We start from the raw sequence: 17,769 nt of genomic DNA on the forward strand, positions 1-17,769 counted from the left end.
TCTTTAAAAAATCAGTAGGCTCCTCATAATAAGTCTTGGGAAAAATTATTTTGTAAAAAGTTCGATAAAATATAAATGTGTGTTCATACACTGAATTTTATATTCAGTATTTACAGGGTATTTACAGCACTGTACCTCTTTTTTATTCCAAAAATGTTTTGCCCGTGTCAGGGGGTACTTGACTAAAATTATATTTTTAAGGGGGTACATCACTGAAAAAAGTTTGAGAACCACTGATCTATGGCACAGAGGTTTCCTGATATGGTCGGTGTCCTGCAACCTTTAGATAAAAACATCTGAAACTCCATCCATTTATCCCCTACTTGGTGTTTCGCATTGTAAAACTATTTGGATGTTAAGTAGCTCATCAGTTTCTGAGAGCAAAAATAGAGGAGACAATTATATAACGACTCTTGTCAGAAATATAACAAATTTAGACTTGTATGCAATTTTAATGAGTTATCAATCAATAGGGCAGAAGCCCTACCAATTTTTTACATTTCATGAAACAGAAAACAGAACAAAAACGCCCAATAAATGTAGTGAGAAGGTTCTTTGGTCATTGAATACATCAATTAGCCCAAATAGCTATTTAAATAAATTAAGTCATTCAAGAAATAGCTGATATAATCATACGTCTGTCTCCTGCAACTAATTGGTACATTTCAACTTCGTTGCTAATTAGTCTTCAAGTGAAACCAAGAAATTGTGGATTTTTTTCAGGAAAGTTTCAGCAAAAGGTGTAATGCTGAACTGTCAACCTTCCAGGTGACAAATGAATCTTTATAGAGTCCTAACGTTCCACACCTTCCTCTCCTTTACCATTCCAGACTACCAGCATGCTTCAGGTGAGTGGCTTTGTGATCAGTAGCTCTGATTCAGCTTCGGTTGGGGGCGTTCAAAACCAGCCCTCAAGAGTTACGATCCTGCAACTTTTAGATGCATCTCTTCTCCAACATACATGACTCAAATGGTTAAACTCGTACTTGTTAGTAGCTCAAAGACTTTTGCTGGTTACAGGCACAGGCCACAGTGGTAGGCAACATCTTGGCACTCAAGTCTTATCTGATCTTTTCCAACTCCCACTTAGAGCAGTTGCTCTTAAAGATCTTATTTAGAAACAAATGTGATCTGAATAGTCTTAACAAACCCAAACACCTGGCCATAATTGACTACATGTGTCCTCCAGAGAGAGGAGTCAGTCGTTCATGTCAGCCTGTCTGTCAGAAGTCACAGTGCAGTGATTCAGGAAGACAATTAAGGTTCCTGTTCAGTCAGCCATTCTCTCCCGCACGCTAATCAAAGACAATCTCTCCCATGAGAGGCCAAATCACACATGCCATAGTGACTTTCATTATAACAGCCAACGGGCTATGGACACACTCACAGACTTATGCAAACACACAAGCTCATCAGCATCACCTGGCTATGAGTTCATTCAAGAAGCAGAATACCAAGAGATTTTTTCCCAAAAGCCAACAGATTATTCAACATTTACTGATGCATCAAAGATAAGTCAATACAGATAACTTGGCCTCAGTCAGGCAGACCACTCATTTGTGCACACATTCCAAATATGAAAGCCCCCAACAACAATGGTCCAGATGAATTAGGAGAATAATTGAAGATTATGTCCAAACAATGGAAGACAAAGCTTTCGTGGCTCGGCTGGATTATCTGCTGGGAAGGAAATTACCTGCTAGGACCCTATTTAGCTCCTAGCACATGATATTCTGTCATTTTACCATTTGTGGCCTCAAGCTTTCTGGATGCATGACAGAAATTTGGAAGGATGAAATAATGTCAGGTAATTAGTATGAACCAAAGCCATATTATGTCAGTTTTGCTCTGTATTTCAGCGCATTCTGGCACCTGCAGGCCGACTAAAATTAACACTGGAGCTTTTGAGCCTACTAGAAATTTTTCTCTGCATGCATTGTAATCAGTCCAACACATCCTCAAGAATAACCAAAAATTTAAATATCGTTAATGCTCAACAGTTCACACAGAAGACAAAATTTCAGCATGGTTCCTTTTTTTCTTTTTGTATCACATGTAGAGTAATTCTTTTATATGGGTTTTTGCTTTGCCAAGTTTCCCAGGGGGCTTGGCTACAAATCTTAGGAGATAGAAAACCTGCAATCTATGGTCTGTTTGAATTATAGATTCAAACAGACCACTGACCTGAAAGAAAGAGCAAAGTCTATCTCTGCCAGGTACCTGAACAAAAAAGGAAGTACAGTGTGAATATTTGAATGCTTGTGTCTGTCTCCACAACTAAATTATGTTTCAGAGGAAAATATGTGAATACATTTCATCTTTCAGGGCTAACAACAAATTCCTACATTACTATCCATTAACGCATGTGCATTAGCCTCCTCTTAATGCACCCAAACACAAACAGTCTTTGGTGACAAGATGGAAAAGATATGAATTCTAGTATTCAGCTTATCGAGGTATGGCCATAGAGCCATGTTTCTCAGTTCCAGTCCTCAGGGACCACTGCCCTGCATGTTTTAGGTGTTTCCCTTCTGTCACACACCTGACTTGAATAAGTGGGTGATTGACAGGTTTCTGCAGCACTTGATGGCTGCAGAAGATGTCATATGAATCTGGTGTTGTAGAGCAACTAAAATATGCAGGGCAATGGTCTCTGAGAAAAAGAATTGAGAGCATGCTTTCTATCCTCTGCTGGAAAACATGCTAATCTCTCATTCTTCCACAGAACTCATTTCCATTAATTCACAAATTCCCTCCATTTAGTTTACTTAATACAGCATGATCAGCAAAATTAGTGTTTGGCCCTATTCAGATAATCTTGTTGTATGAATTTATTTACGCAGAATTTAGTGTAAGGTACCAACTACAGTCCAAGAGACTGAAAGTCTAAGGTAATGACTGTATTCCCAATTTTTGAGTAAGGTACTCCAAGCTGACCATCCTTCTGAAAAGATGTATTAAAGTAGTGATGAAAGTGTTGCACTGATCTACAGTGAGTCTCACATAACCTTGATCTTGGAGTGAAGGAGCTCATTCAGTTCGATTCAGGCTGAGGTAAACTGCAGCTCTGCGCTGTAACTTAGCCGTAGCATAACATTACCTTCTTCAGCCTTCCAAGTGCAACAGCAAGAATCTGTCTTTTTGACATATGACAAACTATTAAATTAATATTCTTTCAAAAAGATGTATTGAAACTGCAGAAAAACCCAAGAGAATCACAGCCATTTGGATACAAGTGCAAGAGCAGAAACTCATCTAAAGTAAAGTCACAAATGGAGAAGATTGAGGGAGACAGTGAGTCCAAACAGCAAAAATATTTATTTTGTCAGAGAGTTAAAACAAAGAAATAGCTCTCTATCAATAAAATCAGTAGACTTGACATAAAATATTATATTCAAACCCGTAAAGACACACTCTTCAGTCGTCAGTTTTAATATTTATGGAAATATGGATAGCTAGATTAGGAGCCCCTCATTGCAACAGGAAGACAAGATTAATTTGTTTGTCATGGTTCTTGTCCAATTTGGATGTTCAATCTGTGAAGCATTTCCTATCTGAGTTTACGAAACAGCCACATAAATAAATAGTTCTTGATTCATCTATGTCTACACACAGATATTAAAAAAGCTGTCTGTTTGACATCAACAACAAAAATGGGCACTAGGAAAGAGAATTGTACCCTGATGACCCTCCAAGTAATTCTCATCACATGCTGCCAAGTCTGAAAACCCCAAACTAGAGTAGAAAGGGCATCAGTCTGTATGTGCTGCAGCATTAATAACAAGCCTTTAGCTGTGAATTAGTGAGCAACATTTTCCAAGACCAAAAGCTTTATTTTCTGTACTTTACAATCTGTTCTTTAAAGACTTTGCATTTGAAACAAATCTGCAAAAGTAATAAATGTGTGTCACCTACAGTGTCACCACCAGATTTGTTGACCCTATCCTTTGCTTTAAACAGAGTGCTTTGTTGTTGCACTGCTCAAGTAGTTTATTACAGCTATGGTGTCCAAAATGCCAAAGTGGGTCATGCTATGTAGGAAGTGCATTTGTTTCTTCACAAAGACAATCCCACATAGCAAGAGGAGAGGATTCTCCAGCCTGTAATTTCCATCATGAAGGTTTTCAGCAGTTTACTGTTTTAACACATCACAGATCTTAACTAATCTTGAAAGAGGTTCAGAAGGGAATTTTTTTTTTTTTTTTAAATCTATGAAGGCGACCTCTATGAAAATTCCTGGCGGGCCATTATTGTGATATATTAAACCCGTTCACTCAGTTTGTTCTTTGTTGCCATGTAAGCTAATAAAAGTTTGTGCTGCAGTGAGGCTGAGGAGTCTCCTTTGAAATGATGCATTCTTGTTTTGTTTCACGGCTTACGACGTATCGGTTTTTATCTCTGGAGTCTTGCCGCTGAGCCAAACTCGTCTCATTGCAGCAGGTCTTTCTCTCTCTCTCTGCTGGGATAACAGAGGACGGATGCGCAGGGAAACCTCCGCCTCTCGGCTGCCCCACTATCTCTGAAATCCTTACAACCCTGCCACAGCTTCACACATATACCAATTAAAATGGTATCCTAGCAACAATAGTCAATATGTCTCTAGGCAACAACATTTTAGCCATATGCAAATTATATCTGAGCAGCAGAGTTGTTACAGAGGGAAAGTGATTCCTTTTAAACGTCTCATTATTCAATAAGAAACTGAGTTTCATCGCTTTGAGGCAAACTGTTCTCAAAAAAGGGAACCAACTCCACTAGTTCCAGTTTCTCCTTTATTACACCCTTAATTTTCACTATAGCATCTTACCAATATCACAGCTGCAACAAAAGCACAAAACACAAAGTGCAAACACTATATGTGGATGAGAAATTGAGTGTGTGTTGGGTTGGAGGCTTGTTGGGGAGCTAAATGTCTTTCCTCTCAAAATGTGTCCTCAAAGAAAGTTTAATAGTCCACATTAGTATGACATTTGGTCTAAACATTCAGTATAATCGGAATCTATTAGCTCTTGGTATTTTGCACATGTTGGGGTGCAAATATGGATCTTGTAGACTGGCTTTTGTAGGTAATCCATTTTGTTTTGCTGTTTGTAAAAGTTGCTTTGGAAATGCTCTTAGTGTTTGGCAAATGTTGAGGATGATTCGAGAAATGCACCAAAGTGACTGAGAAAAACCGTACGGACTATACTGCAACACAACAAAGGACAAGTAGCATAAAATTAATTTTCATTCTTTATGAAAGTCACGTCTCTTTTGGGTTAGTTGTGATCCCTTTTTGAACTGATCTTCTTGAGCATTTGTAATGCCTATAGATAAAATTATGATCTTTAAAACTTTAGCCCACTAATGCCTTTGGGCTGTTGCTATTAAGGCACTAATAGCAGTAGATTCACATTCTACGGGTAAAATCATTAGTAGTTTTTCTTTTCATCAGTATTATCAAGACAAGCCATGGACAATAAGAAATGGGAGAGCTGTGAAAAAAAAATGTTTGTTTACTTTAAGCCTCATCTTCATCACTGAGTTCTGTCTGATTGGCATGCTAACATCAGGATCAAGCTGGTAAACACTTTTTGATGCCAAAATATTTTTTACCATCAGTTATGCTCCTAAGAAAAACATCTCAAGGCAGGTCAAGAGTCAAACTAAGTCTAATTAGAAAACTGTATAAGATACAGTTCAGATCAATAAACATATCAAAGCAATGATATTTGTGTTTGTAGTCAGGGCTGAGAGAAGTTATAAAAAGCCACAAATAGTACAAACATTTGGATAATTAGAGGGATTTAACCAGCGGAAGTGACAGTGGAAGTGTGGAGGTGGTAAGCTTGAGGAAGCGAGCCTGAGTTTGTTTCTAAACAGAAGGCGGGCACAAAAACAAGCTTCAGAAACAAGCCGGAGCTTCAGAAAGCTCGCCAGCTTCGTCCATCTACTGCAAGGGAGACAGGAATGATAGGAAGGATGAAGAGCATGAAGGCTGAAGGAATATGATGAAGAATAAATGTGATGAAGGAATGGCTAGAGACACGTCGAGCTTGTGTGTTTTACTCTTTCATTCCCTGAACTCCACCCTAAATCCCCAAAGTGGATTTCACTCGCTCTGTGTTCTCCCTTCACCCAATTATCCATGCATCCCACCATTTCTCCATCTTTCTCCTGTGCATGGTTTCTCACTCCTCAAGGCCTTTGCATTATTCATGCTCTGGGTGTTACCTCATCAGTCAACACAATACACACTCCTGCCAGTGCAGGATCCTACAAAGGCAATTCACATCCAAGTCAGCCAGTCTGTCACCTGCATGCAGGATTTGTCAGTTTGACTTCAGTTTGAGCAGAACAGCAGAACTTTCTCTGGAGAAATCCCAGTTCACTGTAGGGATCGGAAACCAACACTGATCAGTGTCTTATCTGTCAAAAAATCAGCCTGATGCATCCAGTCAATTTTAAAACGCACTTATAAACTTTATAATTTTCTTATGTGTACTCTCAATACAGCGGTACATAAGAAAATAAACATAAATTTTAACTACTGCTTTAAATATAAATTCAGATGGGAATTGAGAATAAATGTTTATAGTATAATTAGCTGAATAAAGCTCTGACTTTACCACTGGTGTTATTGGTGGCTAAAGCTGCAGTTCAGGGTCTGATGACATACAATAAAAAAACATACAAAATTATAACCAATCATAAATTAAATAGTGGTAATTTCAAACACTTAACAAGATCCTTAATAGCAGAAAAATACTCACTTTAAAACCTCAGCTTATCAGATTCTCTTTAGAACAACCACTCACAAATCATTTTTTCACTTTATAGACAAAACGGCCATTGAAGCTCCACACTATAGTGCTTCTTTCTCTTATTTACTACACAATCAGTGTCAGGGGTGTTGCTGACACTCAGAGCACTCAGGGTGTAAATCCCGTTTGAGAAACAAGTGATAACTTCCCAGGTGTGATCGCTGCTGGCAGCTTGGTTTCCATCCGCATTACACAAGAAGAAAGACGTTCCCATGAAATGTGAAGTGGTGTGCAGCTGTCGAATGAAGTGAAATGATGTAACACTTGTGGTCTGAGTGATGAAATGAAACCATGTAATTGGTCTCAATGACAAAGCAACCAAGACATGATGGCAGCCGTGAGAAAGATGTCGACCCTCAGTGACGTCCTTCACCTCTCAGTTGCCATTTCTGACCATTATTCCTCCTCCAACTGCTTCTATCCTGACAGACTCTACACTTTGATTCTCACTTCCACCGACCTTTTTTTTTAACCACTTAAGCCATTATACGTCCCCTGTTTTTCTAATTCTTAGTTTTTTTTATCTAACATATTATTATAAACGTAACAAAGAAGATTATAAACATTATAAGCAGGCTAAGTGTTTTGCAAGAGCATGCTCTATCTCAACTAAAAAAAAAACAAAAAAAAACTTGGTTTACCATTTATTTCATTTATAAAGATTTAGTCAACTGAGAAGGTATCAAGTTTCTAGTTACAATTGGGTTTATATCTCTCAGGTCAACATTAATCATACATACTACATGTGGCTGAATTTTTAATGTTACTGCTATCATTCACAAATTTTCTCTGTGTTGAAGTAGAAAGCAAAAACATTAATTTTACAGATTTTATTAACCCCTTAAACTTTAGGTATCTTTTTGAAAGATCTGCTGAAAATGACATGTAAAATGATTTTAGTAACTAGAAAGTTTATTTTAATGGTTCTAGTATCAAAATAAAACTAACACTCAAGAGAATATAGCAATATTACCAATAACAATGATTATTGCAATAAAAAGGGTCAAAGTATCAGTCTGTGTGCCCTGCACTCTGTGCTTCACAGCTTTCAGCTCTCCAGTCAGGCATTGTAAACAATACAGCAGTTTCAGGAGTCCATTGATTAATTTGGATGATTTTCACATCCATCAAACCATCAGAACCATTAAAAAAGGGGGTATTCACAAAAATCACATAGCCAACATAATTGACCAATTACAATGAGAAAAACTGACTGAGTTTGAGCTGCTTTGTAAGGAAAAATGGGCAATAAATTCAGTTTTGAAATGAGCAAAATCAGTAGGAAAATACTTACAGGTAAAATAGTAGCCTAAGGTGATTAAACTATACTTTTTAGAGTGTATTTTGTAACAAATGTCAAAACCATGTATATTGTGTTTTGACCCGTCAAATAAATTCTCAAAGAAATGCAAGGTGGTTCATATGTGACCAGGTTTGGATAAGTTTAATGAGCATGAGTGCTCTTGAGACAATATTCAAAACAGATTTATGAATTCATATAAATAACTGATAACTGCTAAGCAAATGTGACATAAAAATCATATCAAATGCAAGCCGGGCCTTTTCAGAACAGAAGATTAGAATAATCCTTAATTTTTATCCATCAATAGAGAAATTCTGTGCATAGGGATCAAATGGCAAATGGAAAGCATGGAGATATGTATAAAAAATAGGATTCATAATACAGCAGCAAAAAAATATATATATATACATATATATATATATATATACTGTATATATGGCTGCACAAAGTGTGCTTTAGTAAATTTGTACAAAAATAAACATTTGACAAAAATATTAACACCAGAGCAAAGAACAAGAATGTAAAAACAGCTCATTGTGTTTGTTAGGAGCAGAAAGCCCAATAGACTAAATAATTTAATGATTTCTCCAACTCTTGTCATACCCCGAGCGCCCATCTTCTCTTCTTCTCTGAGACTCCTTTCTCTCCTGCTGCCCTCTTTCATCTCCCTGATCTCCTCCATCAATCTTCCACAGCTCATTCCTTACAGACGCTATTGTGTACAGACCGAAATACCCCTTGCACATCCACGATCCTCTTCAGTTTAATCTTTAGGAAGAAAAAGGAGGATGTTGTGGAGGAGTCTGCCATGGTTTGTGGTTGAGAAAACACAATGACACACAGATAGAAGAGGGATGAGAGAAAAGATGGAGAAAAGGTAGGAGAAGTCAGAGAAAATGGTCAAAGAGGGATAAATCTATTTTTAAAGGATAGTTTAAGGAGGATTTTATTTGCAGAGAAAATGAGTTGTCACACTGTGAGAAAGCTCGCTCAGCACAGGCATAAAAAAATAAAGTGTTAAAGAGAGATGCTCATTAAAAGCAGCATTTATAAGGGACAAGACAGGACAGGAGACTTAATGAATTCTGTCTCTTTCCTTTTTGTTAGCTGCTTCACCTTTCAATGTCTAAAAACACACACAGCTCAGGGGAGGAGGAGGAGGACGTTACTTATCTATGGCAGCTGGAGAGCCAATTAAAACTTTTCTGCATCCACGTCTTACTCTGATTGTTCCGTAAAAGCTTTCACCACTGCAGAACAAGATAAACACTTGAAACAACAACGCTCCGTCCCTGTGGATTACACATTGCTTCTCAGAGTAAGCCATTGAGAAAAGGATTCTGGGAATAATTAATCACCAGATGGGCTAAAATAATTTTTGACTACAAATTTCTTCTGTTCAATCCCCCTTTTTTTTTCTCCTGAAGGCAGACATCCTGTCCTTAAACTTAATGTGTCAGGAGCACAAAAACATCAAAGCTGAGCGACTCTGACGAAGAAAGAACAGTGGTGAACTGGGGTCAGGGTCACAGAAGGCCCAGGCTCACTGACTGATGTGGGGAATGAAGGCTGGCCGGCGTGGACAGTTGAACAGCAGAGCCACTGTAACTCAAATTACTGAAACAGCTGATGGGCGTTTGGACAACTGGTCAGACCAGTGGTCAGCTATACCTTTGGCAGTGTGAGTAGGTGCCCAATCCTGCTGGAAAATTAATCATTTCGTCCATAAAACTTTCCCACAGACACAAGCATGAAAAGCTTCTCAGTTAAATAAAACACAGAGAACCAACACGAGTCTGGTAAAAACAGCCCTTTGTCCGACACTTTGCTTTGCACAGAGGGTCTGGCTTCACGGCTATTGAGAAACGATTGCATCCTGTTAGTCTGGACTCTGATGAAGTTTTAAATTTTACCCAGCTGGTAACATTTATCTGCATTGTATAAAATGATCCAGTTTGACACTATGAAGCTTATCAGAAATTGCCTGCGCTGTAAACAATCATCCTCCACTGCAAAGAGAGAAATGGCGATCTGAACGAGGCGGCTGATAATTCAAATCGCTTCCAAATTAAATATTGCTACATGGACTGAACGGCTTCATTGACTTCCAGACTAAAACAGCACAAAAAATCAACACCACAACTACTTCTTCTGTTTGCTGACTGGTCTGGTTGAAATTTTGCTGGAGGAATCAAAGTCAATGGGAGAAAGCCCAGCCTTAGCTGTGAAGCACGATTTGTATAGAGTGGATTTACAGCTAGTGGCCAGATTAAGCAGACAGCAGCAGATGACATTAAAATTATTGGATCTCAAACAACTTTGATTCTGTGAATAATAAAAAAATATGTAAGTCATGTTAGCAGCCAACAGATCTAAGAGAAAAAAAAAAGAAAATTTAAAACAAGCAGCTTCCAGTCGTTGAATATATGATATTACCATTTCAAACCTTTTCCTCATTGTGTATTGGATCTTTGTTACTGCTGATGTCCTGTTTGATTTAATAAGCGTTTTAGTTTAATTGCTTTATGATTGGATTATACTTAAAATGTCAAGACAGTTGAGAAGCATCGATACATGACAGCTAAATTAATTAACCCTATATTACCTAAATGGAAATATCAGATCTGCATGAGTTATTTGTGAGCTGGTTTCACCTTCTGCAGGAAGAATGGGAGCTTGATGAGTGATTTTGATCCATACAACATCAATATCCCTCTGGACAGCGGCATTGGGCCCAACTCCATCCATAACAGCTGCCGATCTCAGCTCTTTTCTGTGTTCATGATTTATTCCTTTTCTGTGTTAATTAATGGTTTAGAGGACTTTAAAGGCACTGCAGTTTATTGCTATGTCATGATTTATTCCTGGAACTGCATTTTATTCATCCCATTTTTCACTACAAAGACTTGTCAGGTTTATTTTTTTTTAAACAGCGTAACTGTGCCAATACTGTTGTCACATAAATTTTGGCAGAATGGTCCACAGGTCCGTTTTCATTTCCAACCCACCCATGGGTGCTAGTCCACTCCTTTACAGAGGAGAAAAACTCTTTTGTGCAATGCAGAGGACGACTGCTGAGTGCAACTTCTGCCTCCCCGTCTCACTCATTCTTTTCCTTTCTCCCTGTATTTATTCAGGTGGATGTGGAGGTAATCAATTCTCACTGGGCTCTAAAAAGAGCTCGGTTCATGCTGCAGCTTTCTGCTCAAACTAATAAAACGCTTCGTCTTCTGGCTCCGCCTTTACAGTCGCCCTTTGGCTACCTCAAGTTTAAAGGTTTTCTGGAGAGACAGAAACAAAAAAACTAAAAAGAAAAAAAAAACCTCTGAAAGTAAATAACTGACTTGAGGTTTTTATATCACCACTTCTTTTTATTATAAATTTGTAAGTTTTACACAGGCAAAAATCAAAGATGAAAGACAGCGGCTGTTTTTAGAGGCTAAATATGAAGCATATGCAGCCATTACAACCATTTCAGAGCCTTAAAACCTTTTATCCCCATTTGTGCAGCTCTCAGACGGCTCACTCAGGCCTTTTCCAGAGGAGCCGATAAGCCCCAGCTGCCCATTAGAAACCAGAGCTGGCTAAGCATGAAACATTTAGTGTTTCTTCAGAGATAAGAAGGGAGAATCTGAATGCAAGAGACTTAAAGAAAAGGGCATTTAAGCTGCGTCGCTTGGCAAGTGCAGACGGTGAATACATCGCTCTTTGCTCTGTTGTTGTTAAGTAATTATTTAGGTACTTGAGCTTTTTCATAACACCTGAAACAATAAAACCACTGAAATCTAAAGTTAACAAGTTAAATGGCAATTTCCTTGTTATAAAACCTCCATGATGTTAAAGCTGTGCTGCTTTTAGGGCAGCAGGACACATTTAAAAAAATAATTAGCCTGGGTTTAAAACAAGAAAAGTGTAGTTTTTACTGGAAATTCTTCAGTAAACATGGTGCCATTCCATTTGCTTACAAAGAAGAACCATAGTGTGAATTAAAGTCACAGGGCAAACTAATAGATCAATCAGTTTTTATAGTGTTCTGTGTTTACCGAGTTCGCATTCGCAGACTGCAGCACTGAAAATATATTTAAATTTATTGACAGAGCATCAAGCTAAGAGAAAAAAAAATATTTCAGTCGTATCACAGACTGAGGGTCCAGACCCTCTGTATACAGAACAAGAGGCTGGTTTTCACCAAGCTGGTGTTTTGCTATTTGGGCAGTACGTTCAGACTCATGTGAACAGAGCAACCTTTTTGAATTTGCTGGCTTGAGGTAAAATTTAGTCGCAATGCTTTCATAAAGCTTGTCATGTCAACGGAGTTTTCCACCTGAGTGGTGGATCTCAGCAAAAATAGATAAATTCATACTGAAATTAAATTACAAGAAGTGGGACCTATTATGTCAATTAAATTACTCCTGAAGGAAACCGGTTACAATAGACTTTTAAGGGTACTAAATTAAAGGGGTGCACGCCACTTGCAAGTTAGACTTTTCAGATTTTTATTTATAAAATAGGAAAGTATCTTCAGTGTTTAATATCACAACAGTTCAAGAGGTGTGAGTCATTTTGCAAGATATTTTAGATTTGTCCTGGCTCTGTCCACACTCACACATTCAATCTGTCAGAGTGGAACTTAATCCCATAAAGCAACCCCAAGCACACAGTTTCAGTGGATCATAAAAAGAAAATAAGTAAAAGTTATTTAAGAAAACCAACAGATTGCCTCAAATCCTTTCCTCAAATGACCAACCATCTGCCTCAACCGTCTGGAGAGGACAGAAAATACACCCCACAAAAAAATTATTATGCCAACCTAGAACTAAGAGTTTGCTGCAACAGAACGAAGTCTTGGCTTAGACAACGTCTGGGGCTTTGCTAAAGAGACCAATGACAACCTGAACGAGACGATGTAAATTCATCTCCTTGACAGCCAATGTCCATGTTTTAGGCTTTTCTCTGCTTAAACTCACCAAATTAAGTGCAAGGTCAACTGAAAGCATGTGATGCTGCACTGATGTAAAGTTAAACCAGGAGGGAGAAAACCTGAATCCATTACTTCTAAATCTTCCCTTTATTTTAGGATGGCCGGTCATATTGCGAAGGCACGCCAAAAGAACTGCATTTAAAAATGGAATCGTTAAATGAATCCATTAAGGCACTTTTCAGTCGGTTTGAACGCATTGTCAAGACTTAAAGTAACTCTGGCCAATTGGCATTGGATCTTGCTCAAATCAGCAGGTATAAATTCTTTATGTCAATTTCCTTCATAAAATATGGGTGGGGAATATAATGAGCCCTAACAAATAAAGACTCAAAGAAACCTTTTGTAATATGACCAGTGTAGTTTGTGGAGGGGGAAAATTCCAATGTGTGTAGATAAACCATCTCGATGGACTGCAGTTCCTCAATTTCAGAATGCACCAAAACAAAATCTATCATCTACTGGCATGAATGACAAATATGATGCAATGATGTGGCTGTGGAAAAAAGAAGCCTTGTCTGCAATTTACCAACATGCCCATAATGAGACTCTGGGTAAGAGAAGGAGATTGAGGGATGCATAGTTTGAATGAGCTTTAGAAGAAGAAAAGAAAAGAGTATGAGTGATACAGTAGAAGAACAAGACACACTGGACTGATTGATTAAACAAAGGGTGTTCATTAGAGAGAAACTAGGTGAAGGCTGTGTGTAAAAGGATGAGTGTGTGCGCCTTAGTGTGTCTGAGTGCTGCTGAATGGCCTGCAGCTAAAAGACAGATAAAGACAGAGCTGCAGGATAGAGATATACACACAAATACTCCACATGTGAATGAAGGAGGTGTGGCTGTGGAGCAGCTGCTATATTTAGCTTATTGGGGGAACACTTGGATGGCACATTGCTGCTCTCCAGCTGCTACTCACAGTCTAAACCACTGCAGCAGAAACTTGACGTGCCATTATTTTACTGCAGCTTAAACAACGAGAGAATTAGATTCCAGCCAGAAAACACACATCGTTACTTTCACACTGTGGGAACACGCTCTGTACGCATTGTACCGTATGTCGTTGGAGCTGTATATGGACGCGCTGCTTCTGCTCAGCCAGGCAAAGGTTGTCAGGGACTCAAGTTTATTAGATGCAGAGGGAAATGTTACTTTCTGCTGGAGGCATTTCAAATATCTGCAGTTGAACTCAAAGTAACAGAAAGAACATTGTGTTTAAAAGTAAAGACAGCAAATTAACAATTCTGCTCCAAGGTCCACTGCAAGCTTGCATCTTAAATTGCCCATTATACCTGCATGACACATTTGTGCAACAATTTCAAATCATAATTTACATAAATGTGGTAATTTGCACAAATTCTGCTAGAAATTCAGAAGCAAAAATAAAATCAGTATTTGAAACATCGCAAGGAGGTTAGATGAATATAAAAAGTAAGATTATTTTAAATGCGTTGAGTGTTACTTTTTTCCATCACAAAATAATATATTAAATGAGCATATTAAATCAACATACTGTAGTCCAAGTTAAGATAAGCATTTTAAATGTCCAACTACTCTACTACCAAAACATCCAGATTTTAAATCTTTGCTAGGCCTGCAGAATATATTGCAAATATACCATAAGTGAAATATTGCATATGCATATCGTGAAAAACTGCCTCAAATGACCTAATTATTTAGGTAGGTCATTTAGGCTCTTTAGACCTGTACCATTTAATGGTTTAACTATATATGAAAGGTTTTAGAAGGTAAAAAGATCATAAGGTTTTAAAGTCATTAGAAACTAGAATTGCTTCAATGCCAGAACATGAGAAACTTTTCAATAAAACCTTATTGTTGGGATGAAAATAAGAAATTTCATTTTGTTTTTTCAGTATCTGGGAACAGTTTTTTTTATTATTATTATTTTGTCATGAATACAAAGCAAAAAGACATCAACACTGTTTTATTTATTATGGCAAGCTATTACAACTTTCACCCATATTATATACATTTATTAATTTATCATATCATATGAGCACTGTCTAGTATTAATTTGTCCAATGTTGGTCCCTTATTCAACAACATAACCAAGTGGTCATATCCAAAGCTTTATTATTGTGCCGTCTTTCTAGAACATTTTGTGAACTTTTACATAATGATTGGCTTTTATTTAGTGTTTCCACACACCAGTCAACTTTAATGAAGAGGAGTTTGAAGCTGAAATAACTGTGTGGACTCTAAATAAATATCATTGTCTTCTGAGAGTGATATTTACTGTGAAACTGTGTTATCTGGAGTTCATATGGAAAATATCTCCCCTCAGTTGAAGTCTAGACAGATGCCAGTCATTCCTCATTCCTACCCTTTTGGTGAAATCCATTGCTCTGAGGATGGAAAGGTTCAGCGTTTCCAATGAGGCCAGAACTCCTTCATAGTCTCCCATGTGCTTGGCAAAGTAGTCTGTTTTGCACATACAAACATTTACAAAGCATTTAGAGGAACACACCACTTGTCAGGGGCAATTTTAAAGAATGAATTTTAATTGAAAAGTTTGTTTTAAATATGAGAATTTGCAGATTACTTACCACAGAGTTCCTTCGTGTCTACATTACTATGACAGCAAGCAGGAAGGTGAGGAAAATGGGAAGAAAGGAAAGGATAAAGAAGAGCAGGGTCAGAAACAAAGGACAGGTTTTTAGCATGCAGTCTTACCAAGATCTATAGAAAATAAAGAGTAAGAGAGGAAGGAGAGAAATTCAAGAATGTTCTGATGGTAATCTGAGATATACAGTCATAACCCAGCTCAATGGATGGAACTTGTTTTGGCAGTAAATGTTTTGCTGCTGCAAACTAGAATTTCTCTGAGTGATAGGAGGAGGATGGCAGGCAAGTCATCCTGCTTAAGAATTGGTATCTTAGTCCTGAATATCTCCAGTTAAATTTGGGCTGAATGAGCTGCAAACCTCTGCATCAATACAAAATCCAGAGAGCCATTCATCCATTCATCGATTATCTTACATGGTCATCCCTAGTGGGGTTGCCAGGGGCGCTGGTGCCTACCTCCAGCGGTCATCAGGACAGAGGCAGGGTTCACCCTGGACAGGTCATTCCAGAGAGCACAAAATGTAATTTTTACACTCCTTGAAAAGGTTAAACTATTATTGAAACTGAGAGTTTCACATTTTCTGCGTAAAAGATCAATCTTTTTTGCACAGCTATAATTGACTACGTGGTTTGGCGAGATCCTTGGATTAATCACACCTGGGCCGATCACAGTGAAGTCAAAAGGAGAATTAAACTTCTATTTTTAAAAAAGACGTAAGCATCATGACAGTTTCTTTAAGGGGTCACTGCTAGACCCAGCTAGCTGCTGATGACCAGAAAGAACTGATTTCTTCAGCAAGTGTCCATGTTTAAAACCGCACAATTTAGTTTCACCTTTCATTGATCAAAAGAAGAAAAACAATCTGTAAACTACTGCACTGCAAAAGTATTAAAACGTCAGATCAGCATCAGAATATCAGAAGAAGGTTGTCTCTTATCTTCTTTCAGTTTATTCTTATATCAGCAGTCACAGACTTTAAATGGGCCTTACATTTTAGCCGGTAAGATTTCCAGAAACGTTTGAAATTATTTACACTTTGTCAAGGCAATCAGTCATGTTCTAATATGATGCCAACTTTTTCAGGGCTCCTTTAATGTAAAACAAAATATTATACCGATATAGAAAACAGAACAAATGTTGAAAAAATAAAATTATTTCAGACAAATAGCAGAATCATTCAGTGGCATTTACAAGAGAACTTTGGTGACCCAAAACCAACCTACCTGAGATCTATAACATTAAATCTTCACCATGTGCAAGAAATTACAGGCAGACTGACAGATGTGCAATGAAGATCTGGGAGTAGAAAGGACTGGAGGCAGGAGTGAGTGACACATGGAGAAGAGGAGGAGGAGGAGGATACGGGGAATGCAGTGTCGGACAGAGTGACAGCAGAATGAAAGCTTGAAAAGGATGACAGAAACAGAGACGGGCAGCTCTGAGAATGGATTGAAAAGGTGATCAAGTTGAAAGGTGGTGGGAGGAAAACGAGTATGGTGCGAGTATCGCTCAGTCTCTGCCTGCTTCGTCCCTCTTCCTCCATCCATCAACTTCCTGCTTCAAACGGGAAACAAATCCCCATTTCTGCTTCCACTCAACTCAATCAATAACCTTATCTGTAGCTACATGACACTACTTTCGAACTTCTCAGCCCTGCATCCACTGTGGCAAGGAGGCTTATGAAGTGAGACCGTCTCCACGAGGCTAGATGGCCAACATCCATAGGTGATGGCAGCAATCACATGGTCCACTTACTGCACAGATTTAAAGATGGATCAAATCTGTCAGAAGGCCAAACCTGCAGGAGGATTTATAAACAGGACCAGCTTCGACCCTCCAACAATGCTAACAGGTCAGCTTTTGTTCTGCTTGGTTTCATTTTATTCAAAGCTCTGCAGGATCTTGAGCTTGTGTAAATTAACAGTCAGGCTTCTGATTATTAAGATCTCACTGTGTCAGCACACCTCTCCTGACTGCAGGATGGATGAGCTGATTATAAAGGGTCAATGAACTGATTTAACGAGAGTCAATTAAATCAAAAAATGTACAAGGCAGGTTAATGTGTTGGAGGATGGAATAATGAAGGCAAAGAAGACAG

The 17,769-nt window shown here is 38.2% G+C and overlaps 1 protein-coding gene across 2 annotated transcripts in view; it reads right to left on the minus strand.

Moving 5' to 3' along the window:
* Window positions 1-17,769, minus strand: part of necab2 (N-terminal EF-hand calcium binding protein 2) — a 107,081-nt gene that overhangs the window by 55,951 nt on the left and 33,361 nt on the right. For both annotated transcript variants that reach the window (XM_023351427.1, XM_023351419.1), the window contains exons 4-5: window positions 15,652-15,677; window positions 15,429-15,526 (exon numbers count right to left, since the gene is read on the minus strand). In XM_023351427.1, the coding sequence (XP_023207195.1) occupies window positions 15,429-15,526; window positions 15,652-15,677 (124 nt within the window). The remainder of the gene's footprint in view (window positions 1-15,428; window positions 15,527-15,651; window positions 15,678-17,769) is intronic.

The sequence above is a fragment of the Xiphophorus maculatus genome, chromosome 2 (assembly GCF_002775205.1).
Source record: "Xiphophorus maculatus strain JP 163 A chromosome 2, X_maculatus-5.0-male, whole genome shotgun sequence".
NCBI lineage: Eukaryota > Metazoa > Chordata > Actinopteri > Cyprinodontiformes > Poeciliidae > Xiphophorus > Xiphophorus maculatus.